Genomic DNA, 20,337 nt, shown 5'->3' with positions numbered 1-20,337 from the left:
GTTTACAGAAATATCAAAAAGTAGGAAAAAAATAGAAAATTAAAAACCCGATTGTAGTAAACATATTCGTACTATTCATACAAATATTTGCCCTGGCCGGGGATCGAACCCTGGACCTCAAGCTTCGTAGTCAGGTTCTCTAACCACTAGGCCATCCGGTCGTCTAAATCATTACAAATGATAAAATTATTTCACATCTTGTGGTCCGACTCGAAATTGAATCTTTCGATTACAATGTTACATCACTAGTGGCTCCCCGAACCATCCTTTATCGAAGGTCGGCAAACAAAAACAATTAATGGCTGTGCGTCATCATAACGTTTAAGTGACATCTATTGGTGACGCGGAGTCAAGGTTAGGTCGGCCGTTATAGACAATTGAATGACGCTTGGTAAACAGAGTAGCGTCAATTTGTTATTGCCTACTGTTGTGTTAATAAGCGTTATCAAAAAAAAGTGTACGTTTTCTTTTTTTGAAATTTTGAAAAATCCCCCCATTTTTTCATACAAAATTTTATTGGTCTGTTTTTTCACGCCCATGATGAGTGTATGAAAAACAGCGGCCTCGGACTCGCCCATGAAGGGTTCCGTAGCAGCAAGTAACATAATATAAAAACATTCCTTTACTTTAGGATTTATGACGTATTAAAAAAAAACTACCTACTAGATCTCGTTCAAACCAATTTTCGCTGAAAGTTTGCATGGTAATGTACGTCATATATTTTTTTTAGTTTTATCATTCTCTTATTTTAGATGTAACAGGGGGACACACATTTTACCACTTTGGAAGTGTCTCTCGCGCAAACTATTCAATTTAGAAAAAAATGATATTAAAAACCTCGATATCATTTTTGAAGATCTATCCATAGATACCCCACACGTATGGGTTTGATGAAAAAATTTTTTGAGTTTCAGTTCTAAGTATAGGGAACCCCCAAAATTTTTTTTTTTTTTCTATTTTTGAGAGAAAATCTTAATGCGGTTCACAGAATACATCTACTTACCAAGTTTCAACAGTATAGTTCTTATAGTTTCGGAAAAAAGTGGCTGTGACATACGGACGGACAGACAGACAGACATGACGAATCCATAAGGGTCGCGTTTTTTGTCATTTGGTTACGGAACCCTAAAAAACGTCGCAAAACTGTCTTTTTTGGGGACATTTTTTAAACTATCGGAATCGATTGTGCTCTTGATTCTGAGTAGGAAAAACCTAACCAACAAAAAGCTGGAAAACCCCCGACTTTGTCACTTCAAAGTTCAATATCTCAAAAACGGCTAAACCGAATTTGATGAAACATGTCTAAGAACCATCGTTAGAAAACCTGCTTTCAAATAAAATAAAAACCGCATTCAAATCGGTCCACCCGCTTAAGAGCCACGGTGCCACAGACAGTCAGACATACACACATAGCGGTTAAACTTATAACACCCCTCTTTTGCATTTCAAAAAAAAAGAAATGGTATTTTTTTTTGAAAACGCCCCATTATGGCCTCCCGAATTCCAGGATTTTCTAGGGTTCCGTAGCCAAAATGGCGAAATCGGAACCCTTATAGTTACGCCATATCTGCCTGTCCGTCTGTCCGTCTGCGGCTTAGCTTAGGCCGCTTGTAGACGTCCGTTCTTTTCAGTGCCGTATGGTTTTGCGGTCCGTTTTTGCGGTGCCGTATGGTTTCGTCGCCGGACAAAGTATTCATTGTAGGTAAGCCAAAAAAAAACGGTCCGTTAATAACAACGGACGTCTAGAAGCGGCCTTAAATACTATTAGCGCTAGAAAGCACCTAAGCTGTATTCATCATGCTGCTAGATGTCGAGTCTAATTAAACGTAGCTATCATAAGGTTGCGGGTGAGCATGGTAATTGCTTTTAACTCCCGACGCAAAATGAGTGTGTCTGTTTGTCTGTGGCACCGTAGCTTTTAAACGGGTGGACCGATTTGAATGCGATTTTTTATATTTTTAAATCAGGTTTTCTAGCGATGGTTCTTAGACATGTTTCATCAAAATCGGTTAAGCCGTTTTTGAGATATTAAACTTTGAAGTGACAAAGTCGGGGGTATTCCAACTTTTTGTTGGTTAGGTTTATAGTTCAATGATACCTAACCAATATTTCCCATGATCTCATGATACACACTTTAATGTAAACTGCATGTAAAGTACAATTCAATAGAATCTGACAATTTTCTACATATTTAAGACACCGTATCGTGGGCACACTTGATTGTATATGTCCCTGTTGTTGCAATTATCATCTAAAAGGAATCAAAAAAGAATAATAGTCACATCACAAAGCCTTAGGCAGCCCGGTGTTTATATTAGTAGGCTGGAAGTGTCTACAGGATTGTCAGATTCTAATGAATTGGAGTTTAGTTTATTAATTTTAATGTTATTTCTTTTTTCTCAGCATCATCTTAATTGTCCTTTGATTTAGCCGTCCAAGATACACTATTTGTCTATATAAGATACAATATACACTATTTGTCTATATAAGATACAATATACACTATTAGTCCAGTCGATCGTGGCAAGGCAAAAGATATAAATACACTATGCTGTTTTGTTTAAGATTTCATGCAGTATGTAATAGATAGTTCGCACAGGGTTTCGTCAGTAAACAGTAGATCTTGGGTCTAATCAAGTTGGCCACCCCTGCACTACATTGTTTTATTAGATTTGTGGAGTATTTCTAACATTGTAGTTGACCCGTGTGGTGTCGGGTGAGAATTACACCTCTCCATCTCTTCCGTGGATGTCGTAAGAGGCGACTGAGGATATAGGTTAAGGTATACCGTAGGCGACAGGCTAGCAACCTGTCACTATTGTACCTTTTTTGTCAAACTTTAAACCTAAAATTGCTAAAAGTGGCTCCGAAGCGGTAACGTTTCGTATGCTCTGCCTACCCCATTTGGGAATACAGGCGTGATTTTTGTGTGTGTGTGTGTGTGTGTGTGTAGTTGTTGGATTGCATATAGGTAGTTTTAACTGCACCATGTGGGGCATATACTACTTATCTGTCTGATTTGTAACCTGACTCAGTGAATACAAAATACAGGCTCAGCCTAGTTTGGTACTTACAAGACAATGCTGGTTATGTATGTATTTATGTATGTAAACTTTTTATTGCACAAAAGGAAATAAACAAAACACGATTGACAAAGTTTGAGATACTTGTACAAAGGCGGATCATTTTTGTAATCTTGTGATTTGTACTTAATTAAACTATTCTATTCTATGTTCCAGGTGACAGACCTCTTCACCCAGATGCGGGAGCCGTCCCCCGGGGCGCCGAGCCCTAGGTCCTCGACCAGCTCCCTCCACGTCACCAGGAACGCGGGCTTCCAGCAGCAAGCCCAGGAGTTGCCATGGCAGACGTCTGCGATATCGCTGCCCAGAAACTGCAATAGCAACCTGTAAGCACTTTTATCTAAGATTGTTTTTTTGGAATCTTTCGTATTTTTTATTTCAATTCCAAAGTTTTTTCTTACTTTTATCGCATAAAATGTTTATGTTGTTTATGTTTTTCGATATGGATTTTACGGGATGACCGTAAAAGTAACAAAAGATTTGGAATTTAAATAAAAAATACAAAAAGATTCCCAAAAGTCAATCTTAATGTGACGACATCTCTTGTCCGGGTGAACGGTTAGTTCCAATGGGGTGCTGAAAGTTTCTCGATGAGGGCTACAGCATAGATGTCGCTAGTGTCGCTGCTTAAGTGACTAAATAAGAAAACAAACAAGCTGAGATATGTGGTGCATGAGAAATTCGTGTCTGTATCACTGTCCAGCGGTGGTGTAGCGGTATAGCAAGCGGCACGGAATGCCAAGGACCTGGGTTCGATTCCCATTGTGGACTAATTTTTCTGGTTTTTCTCTGCACCTGTGTTTCAGTTTGTATTGTCGACACTTTTATCTAGTCTGGATTGATGTCCCACTGCTGGTCAAAGGCCCTCCCCCTATGTCCTCCATTCCTCCCGATCCAAAGCAGACTGAGGCCAGTCAGTGTTGAGCCAAACCTCACTCAATCTCACATGGGGGAGAGGGTGGTCTCGGCAAATATTAAGTAATTTTATTTTTCAACAAATATTGTTAAATTGTGACAAAACTGAGTTAGTTAAATGTATTTACTTATTTTCATTATAAATAGTATGCGTTTTGAAAAATCTCACGTAAGATTAAGGGAGGGGATCGAGCAAAATCTTGCAATATCTCATCAAGGGGATTGCCTCACGTGATTCATGAATGCCCGCCCCCTTATGTATCTCTTCCATAGTTCCACCTGATGGCAAATTTGTCAGATCGTATTAAAAAAGAGGGGTGTTATAAGTTTGACATCAATATCTGCCTGTCTGTCTGCGCCATCGTAGCTCTCAAACTAATGGGCCAATTTTGATATTTTTTACGTTAAAGCAAGTTTCTTTGTCGTGGGTCTTAGCTCATCATCATCATCCCAGCTTATATACGTACCACTGCTGGGCACAGGCCTCCTCTTAGAACAAGAGGGCTTGGGCCATAGTTCCCACGCGGGCCTAGTGCGGATTGGGAACTTCACACGCACCATTGAATTGCTTCGCAGGTTTGTGCGGGTTTCCTCACGATGTTTTCCTTCACCGCAAAGCTCGTGGTAAATTTAAAAATGTAATTCCACACATGAATTTCGAAAAACTCAGAGGTGCGAGCCGGGGTTTGAACCCACGACCCTCTGCTTGAGAGGCGATAGGTCAAACCACTAAGCCACCACGGCTTTTCACGGGTCTTAGCTATGTTTGTTAAAAAATCTGTTCAACCGTTTTGAAACTCGCTTTTAAGTATAATAAGCAGCGTCGATATTGGTATATTCGTTTGAGAGCTATGATGCCACAGACCGACAGACAATCAGAAATTCAGCGATTTAATAATCTCGTTCACATACTTTATCTACCTTGCTTACAATATTGAAAAGAAAACTGGCAATAAACCGAATGCCTTGTTATGTATAACAAACTGAGCTCTTTGGCAAGAATCTTCAGCGTAAATATAACAGTTAATTTCTTCCCTGTTTAGTTCATGAGTCAGTTCATTGCGGTTGAAAAGACATGAATCAACAAACTAATTGCGCTATGTTGAGGAAATATGTTTAAATAATTATGTGCATGTTAAAATTCTTCAATGTCCCTTCAGCCAAATATGTGGTCTACCACCCTAAAGTTGATAATCGTTTGCATGTCATAAAACAATAATGCCAATAGACGTGCCTGTCAACTTGAAAGTTCGACTTTAGCGACATATTCATTTGATAGGAACTTGTTTAAAAATAAATAGACGGTATATTTAGCTGACCGTACAAGCAATTCTGGAAGATTCACCACTATATAACCACGGAATAGAATAACTTAACCAATTTAGAGAAGTTAAACAAAAAGAAAAGTAAAAAGTTTTTTGTTAAAAATTTATTTTGTAATGAAAGCTTTTTGCTAACTACTTTTTATAGTATTTGCATTACAATACGGTTATTACGAACTTTATTATTTAAATTCGTTTTTTGTTCCGAGCACCTTGTTTTTAGAGAAGCTCGATGTTTCGGCACAGTTGCATGCGCCATGATCACGAGACGACACTTGCACTTTGCATTGTAGTCCAAACTACATTTCCGTACCAAATTTGAAGCCAATTGCATTAACCCTTGAGGAGGGCCTGAGGTTGGACCACCAAGATGTCACTAACTATGTACTACATTATTGCATTGTCACCAGATTTACATAAGTATTTACCTAACTAGAGGTGAGACGTATTTACTGGAATAGGTTTTTGGAATAGGTTTTGGCTTGGACGCGTGAGTACGCGTTCCCGCCCGCGATTCTTTTAGCGTACGAGTATTTAGGAGTACGGCGGCTGACACGTTCCGCCAACTTGAAAACAAGCATTTATGTACACTTTTTAACTGAAAAATTTATAAAAATTGGTGACAGTCTTAAGCCTGTATAAAGCATGAAGGGAAGTTTTTAGTCGGTATTTAATATAATATAAAATTAAAAAATATTAATTGTGAAGACTGAACTGTGACGTGGAATTCGGTAGTTGGATACCTATTCGTAAAACTACTAAAACTTGTACGGTGTATACGCAATCACGGGAGCGCATTTAAGGGAACCATTTTGTTTACGCAACGAGTCAATTGAGTTAAGTACTCGTAGATACTCGTGGACCTAGTCTTTGGATCTAGTCTTTTTGTGGACGCGTACTCGCAAGACTCAGTCCGCGTTTTGCCTAGTACGTCTCACCTCTATACCTAACCCGAATTTCAAGTTTCCAGTAGAAGCGGCTCAAATTCAACTTGCAAGATTATCCCCACACATATTATTAGATTATCTTTTAATAATATTATAAATCTGTATCCCCACACATATCATTACATTATCATTTAATAATATTGTAAATCTGTTTAAAAAAAATATACCTCGTTGAGTTTCTTGCCGGATTCTTCTCAACAGTGCCCTTAGTGTAAAGTTTTCGGTTACAAAATACGTCTCGATCGCGTTCGCGTTAAAATCTCAATTTGTATGGAAACACGAACATCGCAAACGTTCCGCTAGGCTGTTCGTGTTTGCATACAAATTGAGATTTTAACGCGAACGCGATCGAGACGTATTTTGTAACCGAAAAACTTACACTAAGGGCACACAGGTTTTTCCGAACCGGTGGTAAACTTTTTTTTGACATTCATAAGTGCTTGTTAATTTGAGTAAAGATATTTTGACTTTAAATTTGACATATTACATACCTACAGACATACATACATACATTGCAAGTCGAATAAAAGCTTGTAAAAAATATTGTCGTTTCAAAGTTCGAATAATTTTAAACAAAAAATTGAGAATTCCGAAAACCCTTTTGCTTGATATGTCTATGGTTTAAATGGTTGGGCCAAAGCCACGCGCCGCGTCGTTTGGCGGTGATCCAATGTCAGTTCATCTTATTAATAGAATGAACATTCGTACTAAACAGTCAATTTTACATATTCGTTATGAAGACAAAATACGTATGTGACAAAGTTACCCATTTCCGTGGTTATTTGTAAAGCAAAGCCAACGAGACGAGATAAATTATGTCATGAGACAGAAAGGGAGCGAAATACTAAAATGACGTATATCAGACAAAGATGAAGTATGTTTAAGAAATCCAAATACATACCCGACGGATTTAAAGAAACTTTAAATAAAACTGAAATGTAAAAACAAAGTAGTACTTAGTACTACTTAGTAATTTGAAACTCAGTTAAGTAACTTAGTTTATTTTATTTTATTTATTTAATCTTACGGCACTGAAGCCGTGGTGGCCGTGTGGTTTGACCTATGGCCTCTCAAGCAGAGGATCGTGGGTTCAAACCCCGGCTCGCACCTCTGAGTTTTTCGAAACTCATGTGCGGAATTACATTTGAAATTTACCACGAGCTTTACGGTGAAGGAAAACATCGTGAGGAAACCTGCACAAACCTGCGAAGCAATTCAATGGTGCGTGTGAAGTTCCCAATCCGCTCTGGGCCCGCGTGGGAACTATGGCCCAAGCCCTCTTGTTCTGAGAGGAGGCCTGTGCCCAGCAGTGGGACGTATATAGGCTGGGATGATGATGCACTTGTATATAAACTTTGGTATCGCCAAAATTTTACCAGTTTGTTGGCGATGAACCGCTCAATACATTTATTGAATAATGCACCATACGAAACAGTTGACAAACTAATAACCTAACCTAACCGACGAAGAGTTGGAAAACCCCCGAATTTATCACTTCAAAGTTCAATATCTCAAAAGCCGATTTGGATAAAACATATCTAAGAACCATCGCTAGAAAACCTGCTTTCAATTAAAAAAAAACGCATTCAAATCGGTCCACCCGCTTAAGAGCTACGGTGCCACAGACAGACAGACACACACACAGACACACAGACATATAGACACACAGACACGCAAAGCGGTCAAACTTATAACACCCCTCTTTTTGTGTCGGGGGTTAAAAATAGTTCACAACTAAAAACTTACATGCACAAAATACCTACTTACATTTTTTTTTTTTCTAAAAGGTTTGTTTTCAGTCTCTCTTTTAGGACCGGTTTACTACACTTAGGGGCTGTTTCACCATCCATTGATTAGTGTCAACTGACGGTTAAATGTGATGTCGTCTCTATTTGTTTTGTTCGAATAGACGGAGACGGCATCACATTTAACTGTCAGTTAACACTAATCAGTGGATGGTGAAACAGCCCCTTAGGTTTGTCCAGTGGCGTAGCTAGGTAACCTAGGGCCCTGGGGCAAATAAAAAAATAGGGTCCACTGCTATTAAAAACTGGTAAGGTTTTTTGAAGTAAAATCATTATATATACACAATACTTTAAAAATGCTAAGCAACTTTATCATCAGCTATAAAGCAGAATTTCGAGGGCCCCCTGAGCTTGAGGGCCCCGGGGCACTGCCCAGCCTAGCCCCTTGGTAGCTACGCCACTGGGTTTGTCTCTTATTAGTGTGTCGACCACTCGGACGCTTACCTTAACCAGCAGGGCTACTACGAAACTCGAAACTCGAAGTTCGTGTCGTGCGGTCCCTCTGACACTTATGCTATTTAATACGAGAGCGAGAGAGACGGTACGATACGAACTTCGAGTTTCGAGTTTCGTAGTAGCCCTGCAGTAGCGAAATTTGCTCATTTTGTAGGATACGCGGCATTGCAGTACTTATTATCGACGATATGTTTACGCTTTATATTTGCTTTTATTCCAGAGCTAGTGAACCATCACTGCTGATGAGGAGTACCAGCAACGAGTCGGCCCTCACGTCCTTATGTGCTGACCTCTCGCCCTCAGACTCGCACTTCTTTGAGGTACCTACTTATGCCCTGATCACACGTACCGAGTAGAGTGGCGAGAGAGTGTCCTCGGCCGAGTGCTCGGTTCGTGTGTACTATGTGACGAGTACTCGGCCTAGTACTCGGCCGAGCAAAATGGCGAGCGAGCCACTCGGAGCCTGGTTTGTTTACTAGGCCGAGTGCCCACCCCCGCAACTCCTCTCAGCATACCCCGCGCCGACTCGCTCGCCACTCGGCAGGTATGAACTCGTTCACTCGCCACTCGCCAGTCAGTAGCGTCGTCGTAGCGAGCGGCCGCGCAACCGCGTATTGGCCACTGTCACCAGGGAAATCAAAATGCGTGTAAACACCTACTCGCCCACCCTATTCTCTCGGCCGAGTACCAATTTGCTGTCTCGCCATACTACTCGGTACGTGTGATCAGGGCATTAAGGGGTTTGTCGCTTGGAGTCCATGTTGACGTCGCTAGTTGTATGTAGACGATTTTGCATGCGGAACTATAAAAGAAAATAATAAGTTTCTTAACCAAGGTACAAGGAACAAAAACCGAATTTATCATAAAAATATCTTTGGGTTAAAAAATTAAAAAAAAATCTCTTCTCATGCTCGTAAAGTTCGTGTTTATGCTGGACCTAGGCGACATAAACTGGTTTTTTATGCATAAAGTAAAATCTTCGTCTAAGACCGAGGTAATAAGGCCTCAACTGAGCCTCAACAATTCAGATAAAAATAAAAATCAATAAAACTAAAAAAATATAATTATACAGAAATGCATGAAATATAAAAGGTACATTAGTAAGTGAAAAATTGTTTCCACTGTTGCTATTTCATGAAGTGAGTGAGTGTAAAACTCTAGCACTAAACGCATTTTCCCCTCGACGTCTCTATCTACCCTCGCGTGCCGGCTTGGATGGCTATTATGAACGTCTTGGGTAAAATGGCTCGTTTTATGCTCTCGTTATACAATCTACTACTGAAACAAGCTCTTTTTTGCTGACTGCGGCTTTTGATTGCGTTGACTCAGAAATTTGTTTTTTTCTCGTCTTCGAGGTGAAGCGGTCCTGAGTGTTTGATATTAAATTCAGCTTGGTACCTCCACGGGTTAGAGAAAAAGGGCCTTGACGATGGACAACAAAGTGACCCCATAAAGGTTCCGTTTTTATAAGCTTTTTATTTAGCTTGCCCTGTTGTTGTTGGGTCAAGTCTTGCAAGTTCATTGTGTGGTTCAGTGGTCGGATTAACTTGAAATTTGTCACACTAAGGTAAATCCGGTGACATTACGTTAATGTGGTAGTGAAATTCTGGTAGTCCGGTTAGGATGGTCCCCGCAGGACGGAACTCTTCAACGGTTAATGGCATCGACTTGAAATTTAATGCGAAATGTAGTTTGGATGAAAATTCAAGTACAGTCAGCAAAAAAGTTTGTAACAGAACTAAATTTTTAACAAAAACTTATTGATCAATAAAAGGTTATATACTTAATTATTGGTATTCCCAGGTGCTTTACATCGGAAAAGTCCGCATATCCCAACGGAAAGTGCCGGAATCCCTGATAGATGATGCTCTGATCAAGTTCGCGCAGCACGAGGCAGATAAAGCCAAGAACCGGCGCCGGCACAGCCTGCTGTCTTCCACTGGTGTAAGTCCTGGCATCATCACCAAAACTTTCATTATCATCATCATCATCACGTTCATCATCTTTAAATAATGATATATTATTTATCTGTAGTTTTATTAACACTTTTATTTGTAATTATAAATAAAAATTTGTATTTAAGCTTTAATATTTGGTAGAATTTAATTAATCTTGGTTGCAGTGATATTTAATGATATTAACAACAACTTTATTGACTTTTGTAGTAATTATTAGGTGTGTTTGTTTATGATTTGTTCGTTATACCTGTATACTTTGCATCTTAACTACTGGTGAAAAGTGTGTTTCACGTATGATAAATGCAGACCAACATTTTGCTTTTGATGATAATGACTTTGATTTTAACTTATTCACTTCATCATCGCTATGACCATTATTATCACAATTTTTTGCGTGAATTGTTTAAACAACACTCACATAAAACTTAGCAGTTGAGTTTCCAGAATTTACGGGACCCTCAACTACAAACACATTCATAAAAGTTTCCAAAGTTTGCATTGACTTTTAATAAGATTTGTAAAACTCGTAAATTTTCTCTTTTTTACAGACCTCAATCTACACAACTGACTCAACAGAAAACTTGACCGACAAAAAGACTGAATCACTGGATAAAAAATTAAGTGAGTCTGTCTCCAATACTCCTCTTGAGCCTGACAAAAACCTTTGGAAAAGCACCAACAATCTGCCAGACATAGTAAAGACAGATAACACAGACGTAGACCAAGAATTCGAAAATTTTACCAAAGAAAGGGTCAACGGTAGAAAAAATAATGACGTAATATTCAATGTACCTAATCTAGGAACAGTTAAAGAAGATGAAGAGAAGAATGAAGAAATTAGATCGATTATATCAGAAACAGCTTCTTCTATCACGCAATTCTGTCAGACCAACTTTCTATCAGACAAAGAATTTGAGAAACAAGATAAAAATATAACTGAAGTTGTAGACCCACTGATATTTAAAGAAAACACAAGAAACAAATTAGATTTGAAGTTGGATTTAAATGAGAAAGCAACTATTGCTGAAGCGGATGGGTCAAATAATATTACTTTTGAAGAAATTAAAACGGTGAAGAGTAAGGAAGGTGTGGATAATAGAAGGCCTTCGATGCCGGAGAATAAATCTTTTTTGAGAGATAGGTCTGCTTCAATAGGTAATATTAGTTTGAACACTCCTATAACGCAAGTGATTGGGGAACAAAATAGGACTATGTTATTTCAGGTAAGATTAGCTAAGTTATACAACCCTGTCTCTTCTCTCTGGAAATTAACCGAAATGCCGAGTAGAGATGCTTCTCAGAAACATTCCTGAATATAGGAATATTGGAACATTCCGATATTATAAATTAATTGATTAGAAAACTATAACTTAAAACTGGAAATAGCCGTGGTGGCCTATTGATTTGACATAATGACTTGTCAATAGAAGACTGTGGGTTCTAATTCGGGCACGCATCACTGATTTTTTTGAAATTCGTGTGCAAAATTTCATTCGTTATTTACAACTAGCTTTACACTGGCGGAAACCAGGGGTGCTACCACGAAATTCGAAAATCGAAGTTCGTATCGTACCCTCCCTCTCACTCTCGTATTAAATAACACAAGTGTCAGCGGGACGGCAAGATACAAAGTTCGAATTTTGCTCTTCGTAGTACAGGGCCTCCACAAAACCCACGAAGCAATACAAGGTGTGTTGTAAAGTTCCCAATCCACTTTGGACCCGAAACTACGACTTAAGCCTTCTACTGAGAAGAAGCCTGTGGCCAGCCGTGGGATGTATACAGGGTGATCAATCCAAATGGGTCAGTAGGGAGAAATCAGAAACTATGAGAGATAGCGAAATCTGTTCTTAGGAACCATGGCTTCGATTTTAGATTTAATAAAAATGGCATTCAAATTTTTTGATCTAACTTTCATACATAACCGGGAATCTAACATGGTCCCTAGTCTATCAGTATATAATAGTATATAATAATAATAATAATACGGCATAGAATCTGTCTGGTTTCTCTAGACACAGACATAAGGCACTTGTCCCACCGCCGACGATGAGCGAGAAGCGAGTAGAGCGAGTAACTAGAAACCAGTGGGCGAGCAGCGAGAAGCGAGTGTAGTTTTGTCGCTGGGCTGTAAGCGAGTGTTCGCGTGCAACGGGCGATTACTCGCTCCACTCGACTCGCTCGTCCGGGGCGGCCGCCAAGCTGACATCGCTGAGCGAGTATCTATAGCTCAGCGAGTTTTATAGCTCTTGTCGCTGCGACAAAAGATGTAAGAGCGAGTTCTCGCCGACAGTGTGAACAGCCAGCGATCAACTATTAATATTTGTGTCTCTTTTACTCACACAGGATCTTATATCTTTTGTTCGTTTCTTGAGCGAGAAAATAGTCGATAGCCAATCGTTTCCTCGCTGGCGGTGAGACAAGTGCCTAAGGCAATTTTAAGTTAACTTTCGTACTAAAAATATTTGCCGGTAGTTAATTAATCTAAAATAGACGTCAACAACCCTAAACGTCCGCGCTGGAGTAGGCAGTTAAGTCTCCTAAAGGGTGGACCTACTTGTTCCCTTTTACTATGGTCCGAACTTTGCACTTAGTAGTCCAGGGCCTAAGATGCTAGGACACTTCTTCTGTACTTTCCATTTCCAGGTCGGCCGTTCAGAGCTCCGCCTCATAAGCCCGGATAGAAAGCAGATCTTGCTACACCGGGCCTTTAAAGACGTGGCCAGCTGCGTCCTGGGACGTTTCAATAAGGACCATTTCGGGTTCGTCTGCAGGGAGACCAATGAGTCGTACGCTGCTTACGTTTTCAAGTGTGAGAGCGTGTCGGTGGCGAATGAGGTGGTCAATGGTACGTAAAGTTCAAAATAATCATGTAAAGGTGCGACCAAACCGCTGCTTAAAAAACAGTGACGGCACGGAATCGCAGTGACGCACCGTATGCGCACCGTTTTTTTGCGGATGTGGGAGGGAGCAAGTGTGTCTACGCAAGTAGCATCCCACACCAGCACACAACCCAATTTCTACGGAATCAATGACATTCCGTCTGTTCTCTTGCCGTCATCCCTTGTGATGCCTGGTGGCCCCAGTAGCGCTGGCACATTGACGGTGGCAAGAGAGCGACGGTTTTTTTTTTTTTTTTTTTATTAGATTGTTTAAGGCAGTCCGGTTTTTTATTTTTTTTATTTAAAACATTAAGTTTAGATTATTTGTTTTAGCTATCAAACAGGCGTTCGTGGCGCATGCAGAAATCCTCAAGAAATCCAGAGAGAAGTCCCCCAACATGACTTGCGAGCATTGCCCTATGCTGTGGTACCATAGGCTGTGCCATGATGTTGAAGGTAAAGCGGACCTGTTTTTATGTGGATGATTTCATCTTTAGATGCATTTAATATTGAGTGCTCAGTGGCGTACAACTGGAGAGGCCTATGTCCAGCAGTGGACTAAGATAGGCCGATGATGATGATGATGAATATTGAGTGTCCAAATTCGCCAAATTACCGATCCTTTTTAGTATTTTTATGAAAAGAAAAGTTAATTAAGTATTAGAAAACAATTTTAACATTTATTTAAGGTTTAAGATTCTTTATTCCCATTAAGAATTTAACAATTCACTTACATGAGAACTTAAAATTATTTAATACATTACTATTTTATGGAATGAGCGAAAAAAGAAAAAAAAACAAAACAAAAAGGGTAATTTAACAGAAGTAACAAATATCAGCCGATAACTTCAACATAAACAAGGTAATTAGTAAGGTAATTCCGGTTCTGCCAGTGAGAAATTCGTTTCATTTATTCGTTTTATTTATTTTTTAATTCAATTTGGTTGATAACGTCAGAGTTTCGATTGTTTTTTTTTGGAATCTTTTTGTATTTAAAAAAAAAATCAATTCCAAATTTTTACTTTTACCACCATCAGTGGTGGTCTTTGACCATCAGTGGTGTAGCGGTATAGCACGCGGTACGGAATACCGAGGACCTGGGTTCGATTCCCAGTGATGGTCTTATTTTACTGGTTTTTCTGTGCATCTATATTTCAGCTTGTATTTTCAAGTCAGAGTTTCGTCCAATTCCGCCAAACCAATGGTTTTCATAAATTTGTGTTGCTAGGGGGGAGGGGGGGGGGATAACGTTTACTTTTTTTAGTTCTTTTTTTGTTTCTCCAGGTATGAACGAAAAGAAAACCCACGCTTTCATCCTTCGGCGTATAGAACAGCTCCCTGAAGATGAACAGGATCTTATCATCACCAAGTATCAGGGAGGAACCAATCATATGTACGAGGTGAGGCATCATGAGCCATGAGACGTATGGTGAAGGAAGAGATCGCAATGCTCTAAATCAGGGTTACTCAAAAGTGGGGTACGCGAACCCCTAGGGGTTCGCTATTCGACGGTAGGGGGTTCGCGACAAGGTTTACGTGACTCCAAAAACCACCAGGCTGCAAGACTAGCAAGATGATTAAGATTGGTTTTTGGAGTCTTTTTTTATTTCAACTCCAAATTTGTTACTTATTTGTTTGTTATTTGTAGATGATTCTTACCTATATTTGTTACCTTTTATTGAAATAAATAATATACATTATATTATGATGATGATTGAAATAAAAATAACCTTAGTTTCTCCAACAGACAATTTTATTACTTTCTTTGAGGGGGGGGGGGTTAGGGGTTCGCTATCCGTCTGGAAACTTTAACAGGGGTACGTGGAGCCATAAGTTTGAGAAACCCTGCTCTAAATTATGTGTGTGAAGTTTTCGATCTACACTGGGCCAAAGCTCTCTCATTCTGACAGGAGGCCTGTGCCCAACATTTGGACATTTATAGGCCGGGATGATGATGAAAGGAAAATTAGCCTTTCACTTATTACCAAATTTATAGTTTTTGGTGGTTAAAATATTTTTTGGTGGTTAACTTTATGGTACAAATAATATTTAGGTGAGCGAGCACAACGCTTTCCTGATGATGCTGCTTCGTGCACACTGCGAGGAGAAGCAGACTCGGCACGTCCACGATACAGCAGAAAACAGGTAAACCACCAAATAAGTTACAACCAGTTAAGTATATAATGAAACTAGAGTTTACCCGCGGCTTCGCACGCGTACTACTAAACGCGTAAACTATTCAATCTGGTAGTTACCTGGGAAATCCCAAAATTTCGTCATATTCATTGAGGTTTGTGTTTAGAACAACTATACCTACAAAATGTCATGACTCTAAACCCTGTGGTTGAAATTTGAAGATTTTATCCCTATCCCGTAGGAATATAGGAATAAAAAGTAGCCTATGTTTAATTCCAAACGTCCAGCTACCTACATACCAAATTTCATGACTATAAGCCCAGCGGTTGTTGTTAGAATAGGATTGTGTCCATAAGGTATGAGATTCGTCAATACTATCTGAGTGACATAGGATATATAATACGATATATATAATACATATTTTTAAAGGACTTCAGCGAGTAAATAGGGATGGTTTTGATGGTTTATTGTAACAATACTTTTTAGTTTTTTTTTGAGGCAGTCCGGTTTTTATTTCACTACAACAAAATGTAACCAAGCAAAACTTAACTTTCAGGTCGGAGTTCCTCAACCAGTATCTAGGTGGCACCACTATATTCATGAAAGCCCGGCGCTCTCTTACCAGTGGATTCGACCATTTCTTGAAGAGGAAAGCAAGTCGTGATGATGGCATACTGCATGTAAAAAAGGTATTGATATATACGTGGAATTCGGTTATCGCGCGCTGTTCCCTCGGGAACTGTGCATTTTCCCGCGTTAAAAAGTAGCCTATGTCACTCTCTGGCCCATAAACTATCTCTATGTCAAAAATCAAGTCGATCCGTCGCTCCGTTTCGACGTGAAAGACGGACAAACACACACAAACACACACACTTTCGCATTTATAATATTAAGTATGGATTATAGATGAGGGCTCGCCCGCCCTTCACACTCCTTGATATAAACTCTTAAATAATAAAAATTATTAACTAAGTAATTATAAAATTCTGTAATGTTATTCTGATTTGACTGATAAACAGTTTATTTTTTTTATTTATTTAAACGCCCCCCACTTTTCCAGGAGGCGTCCCCCTTACCTACTACTATAGTGGATACAGCATCAGACACATCAGTGCCAGAGATACTGTCACCGGACAACGGTAGATGCAAGTCGCTGTCGCCTGCGGTGCACGGAAATGGTAGCAGTGGTCAGTAATAGTTATCCCAACAAAAACAATAAGTTTTTGGTAAAAAAAACGAGGTTTTTGCTGACTGTACTTTTTGTCGACTTTACTTGCATTGTCACCCAAAATACATTTGAATACCAAATTTCAAGTCCCTGCTATTAACCGTTGAAGAGTTCCGCCCTGCGGAGACGATCCTGGCTGGACTAATTGGATGTCACTACCAGATTATTGTATTGTCCCGCGATTTACATAAGTATGGCAAATTTCAAGTCAATCCGACTACTGGAAGTTGGTCGAATTTTACTTGCAAGATTTGATTACAGACAGACAGACAGACCATCGGGTCAGGTGAGACTAAATAAAAGCTTGTAAAAACGTAATTTTTAATACTAGCTTCTTTTGTTGACTGTACTTTTTATTGACTGTACTTACACTATCATCCAAACTACATTTCCGTACCAAATTTCAAGTCGGTGCCATTGAGGAGTTCCGTCACTGCATGCACGCAAGGCAAGCATGTCACTGTCAGATTATTGTATTGTCACCAGATTTACATAAGTATGTTGAATTTCAAGTCAATCTGGGAGTGGCTCAAAAACTTGCAATGTTTGGCCTGCACATACATTACAAGTTAAATAATAGCTTGTAGGTAACTTGTAAAAACAACAATTCATAACGAAAATACAAACTGAAATATAGATGCATAGAAAAACCAGAAAAATAACCTGGGTTCGATTCCCAGCGCTGGTCTTATTTTTCTGGTTTTTCTATGCATCTATATTTCACTTTGTATTTTCGATATGGGTTTTTGGGTTTTACGGGATGGCCGTAAAAGTAACAAAAAAATTGGAATCTTAATAAAAAAAAATACAAAAAGATTCCAAAAAAACAATCTTAATTGTTTGCTTAATAACGACATCTCTTGTCCGGGTGAGCGGTTAGTTCCAATGGGGTGCTGAAAGTTTCTCGATGAGGGCTACAGCATAGATGTCGCTAGTGTCGCTGCTTAAGTGACTAAATAAGAAAACAAACAAGCTGAGATATGTGGTGTATAGGAGAAATTCGTGTCTGTATCACTGTCCAGTGGTGGTGTAGTGGTATAGCTAGTGGCACGGAATGCCGAGGACCTGGGTTCGATTCCCAGCGCTGGTCTTATTTTTCTGGTTTTTCTATGCATCTATATTTCAGTTTGTATTTTCAATACGGGTTTTACGGGATGACCGTAAAAGTAACAAAATAAATTTGGAATTGAAATAAAAAATTCAAAAAGATTAAAAAAAAACAATCTTAACAATTCATAACAACAACATTTGTCATGCGACGTAAATGGAAATCACTAAAATTCCCATGGAGTAAAATCCCGGTATTTCAATTCTGTCAAATGTTAGGCTGTGTTTCCACCATAGATTTGCGAGGATGTGTTGAGGGGATGTGTTTCTCATGGACCAATAGCAACGCTTCATTTAGCTGTCCTCGCACAGCACATCGCTAGTTGAACAGCTGAGCGGAACGATGCTAGGTAAATGCAGCGTCTCTATTGGTTTATGATAAACACATCCTCACCACGGGAGCGCCAAAGTTCGCATACTATACTTTTCGCTAGTCATACCGTAACTTCTGTCCGAATCATCGTTTGTCATAAATTTTATCCCACTCAAACCTTACAGTATGAAACCTTACTATAGGTTAGGTTAGGTTTGTTTTATAACAATTCTGGGCAATTATTGGAATCAGAGAGCGTGTCGGACACACCCGAAATAGGGTTCCGTAGCCATTACGAAAAAAATAAGGAATATTTTTTTAAGGATTTCGGATTTTGTACGGAAAATCCCAAGTTTAGGTATATATATATATTATTTTTTTATTCAACTGGATGGCAAACGAGCAAGTGGGTCTCCTGATGATAAGAGATCACCACCGCCCATAGACACCAGCAACACCAGGGGGATTGCAGATGCGTTGCCAACCTAGAGGCCTAAGATGGATGGATATTTTATACCTTAGGCTGCTATTTACTCTTAAACTACTAATAATTATCAAGAAAACTTAACCGTTATAGTTTTCCTTGTAAGTTTGATATACTTACTACCATCATGATTTTTTTCAAATTTTTCCACCCGCCGGTTTTGATTTTAGAGGGGGGGGCGCTCTCTTTAAAGTTGAATATTTCGAAAACAAATCACTGAATCGAAAAATCGTTGTAGCAACCCCGTAATAGTTTTAATAGATCTAATCCAACGATACCCTATACTACAAGATTGGATGAGAAAAAAAAATCACCCCCACTTTACATCTATGGGAGGTACAATAAAAAAATTTTTTTTTTGAGTTTTTCTTGTACTATTTTGTCGGCATAATTTACATATACCTATATTCGTGCAAAATTACAGCTTTCTAGCACTATGGTTACGGAACCCTAAAAAAAAGTTATGACAAACGATCGTTCTGAGATATATTACATTCGGACTTCCAATAAGTATGAGAGCCGTTAAGGACCCCCTCGCTACACATCCTCGCACATCTCTGGTGGAGACGGAGCCTTATGGTTGACGCGAGCGAAGCTTCGAGTTAAGGCTCGATCAGAGTATCTATGCTGATCATCAAATAATGTATATTTTTTGTCGTCACAGACCCTCCCCCCTCCCCGAAGCCTTCCAACATGACCCCGCCTGCCGAGGAAGAAGAAGAAGAGCTAAAAGAAGAAGTAGTGAATTCGCCAATGATGGACATGTAAGTCACAACGAACTTACGTCACGCCAGCCTATACCGGGTGTGGCCTGTAATATGAGCAAATAATTAAAACATAGATCATACTCCACAAACTGAACAACATTAGTTCAGCGACTTTTAAAAATAATATTTTATTTGGTTTACTAATGTTTCGGCGAATAACGTTTGGCAACCTGTTTCATTTCGCAACTTTTCATTTCCCAACTGTTTAATATTTCTGAAACTGTAAATATTTCAGGATTTTTATAAAACTAACCTAACCTAACCTAAAGGGTTCTACACGATGGCCCTGAAATAAATCCTGAAATATTTACAGTTTTAGAGTTTGCGAAATGAAAAGTTGCGAAATGAAACAGGTTGCCAAACGTTACGTTGCGAAAAGGCAGTACTCGATTTTATTTATTTCTTATTACACTTTTATGTTTATTCGTAGAAGCAATGTAAAGCGAAATGCTTGATGTTTGTAGTGTGACAGGCGACGTCAGTTGTGTTCTAGGATGGCGTACATTGATAGCAATATTTAATTTGTATGAAGAAAGGAAAATTCAAAGACTCCATCATTTTTAAAAGTCGCTGAACTAATGTTGTTCAGTTTAACGAGAACGAACTATGTTTTAATTTTTTGCTCATATTACAAGCGACACCCGGTATACGTCCCACTGCAGGGCACAGCCTCCTCTCAGAATGAGAGGGCTTGGGCAGTAGTTCCAACGCGGGCCCAGTGCGGATCGGGAACTTCACACACACCATTGAATTGCTTCGCAGGCTTCCTCACGATGTTTTCCTTCACCGTAACAATAACCTGGAACCTTTTAATAATCAATTTCACTATGATTTCCTTGACAAAGGTATGAGATGTCAACATGACATTAGTAGCACAAATTTGTTCGACTGTACATAGGTATGTAGTACATAACATGTTTGTATCGTCATAGTG

General features: G+C 39.2%; 1 protein-coding gene across 4 annotated transcripts in view; it reads left to right on the top strand.

The window, feature by feature from the left end:
* plx (PTB_TBC1D1_like and TBC domain-containing protein plx) overlaps positions 1-20,337 on the top strand; it is a 79,417-nt gene that overhangs the window by 44,893 nt on the left and 14,187 nt on the right. For all 4 annotated transcript variants that reach the window (XM_074109292.1, XM_074109295.1, XM_074109294.1 and 1 more), the window contains 11 exons: positions 3,240-3,409; positions 8,749-8,848; positions 10,332-10,472; positions 11,035-11,709; positions 13,133-13,334; positions 13,702-13,824; positions 14,653-14,768; positions 15,422-15,513; positions 16,061-16,193; positions 16,565-16,691; positions 19,301-19,400. In XM_074109292.1, the coding sequence (XP_073965393.1) occupies positions 3,240-3,409; positions 8,749-8,848; positions 10,332-10,472; positions 11,035-11,709; positions 13,133-13,334; positions 13,702-13,824; positions 14,653-14,768; positions 15,422-15,513; positions 16,061-16,193; positions 16,565-16,691; positions 19,301-19,400 (1,979 nt within the window). The remainder of the gene's footprint in view (positions 1-3,239; positions 3,410-8,748; positions 8,849-10,331; positions 10,473-11,034; positions 11,710-13,132; positions 13,335-13,701; positions 13,825-14,652; positions 14,769-15,421; positions 15,514-16,060; positions 16,194-16,564; positions 16,692-19,300; positions 19,401-20,337) is intronic.

This window comes from Choristoneura fumiferana, chromosome 28 (assembly GCF_025370935.1).
Source record: "Choristoneura fumiferana chromosome 28, NRCan_CFum_1, whole genome shotgun sequence".
Lineage (NCBI taxonomy): Eukaryota > Metazoa > Arthropoda > Insecta > Lepidoptera > Tortricidae > Choristoneura > Choristoneura fumiferana.
This window is presented reverse-complemented; position numbering and strand designations above follow the sequence as displayed.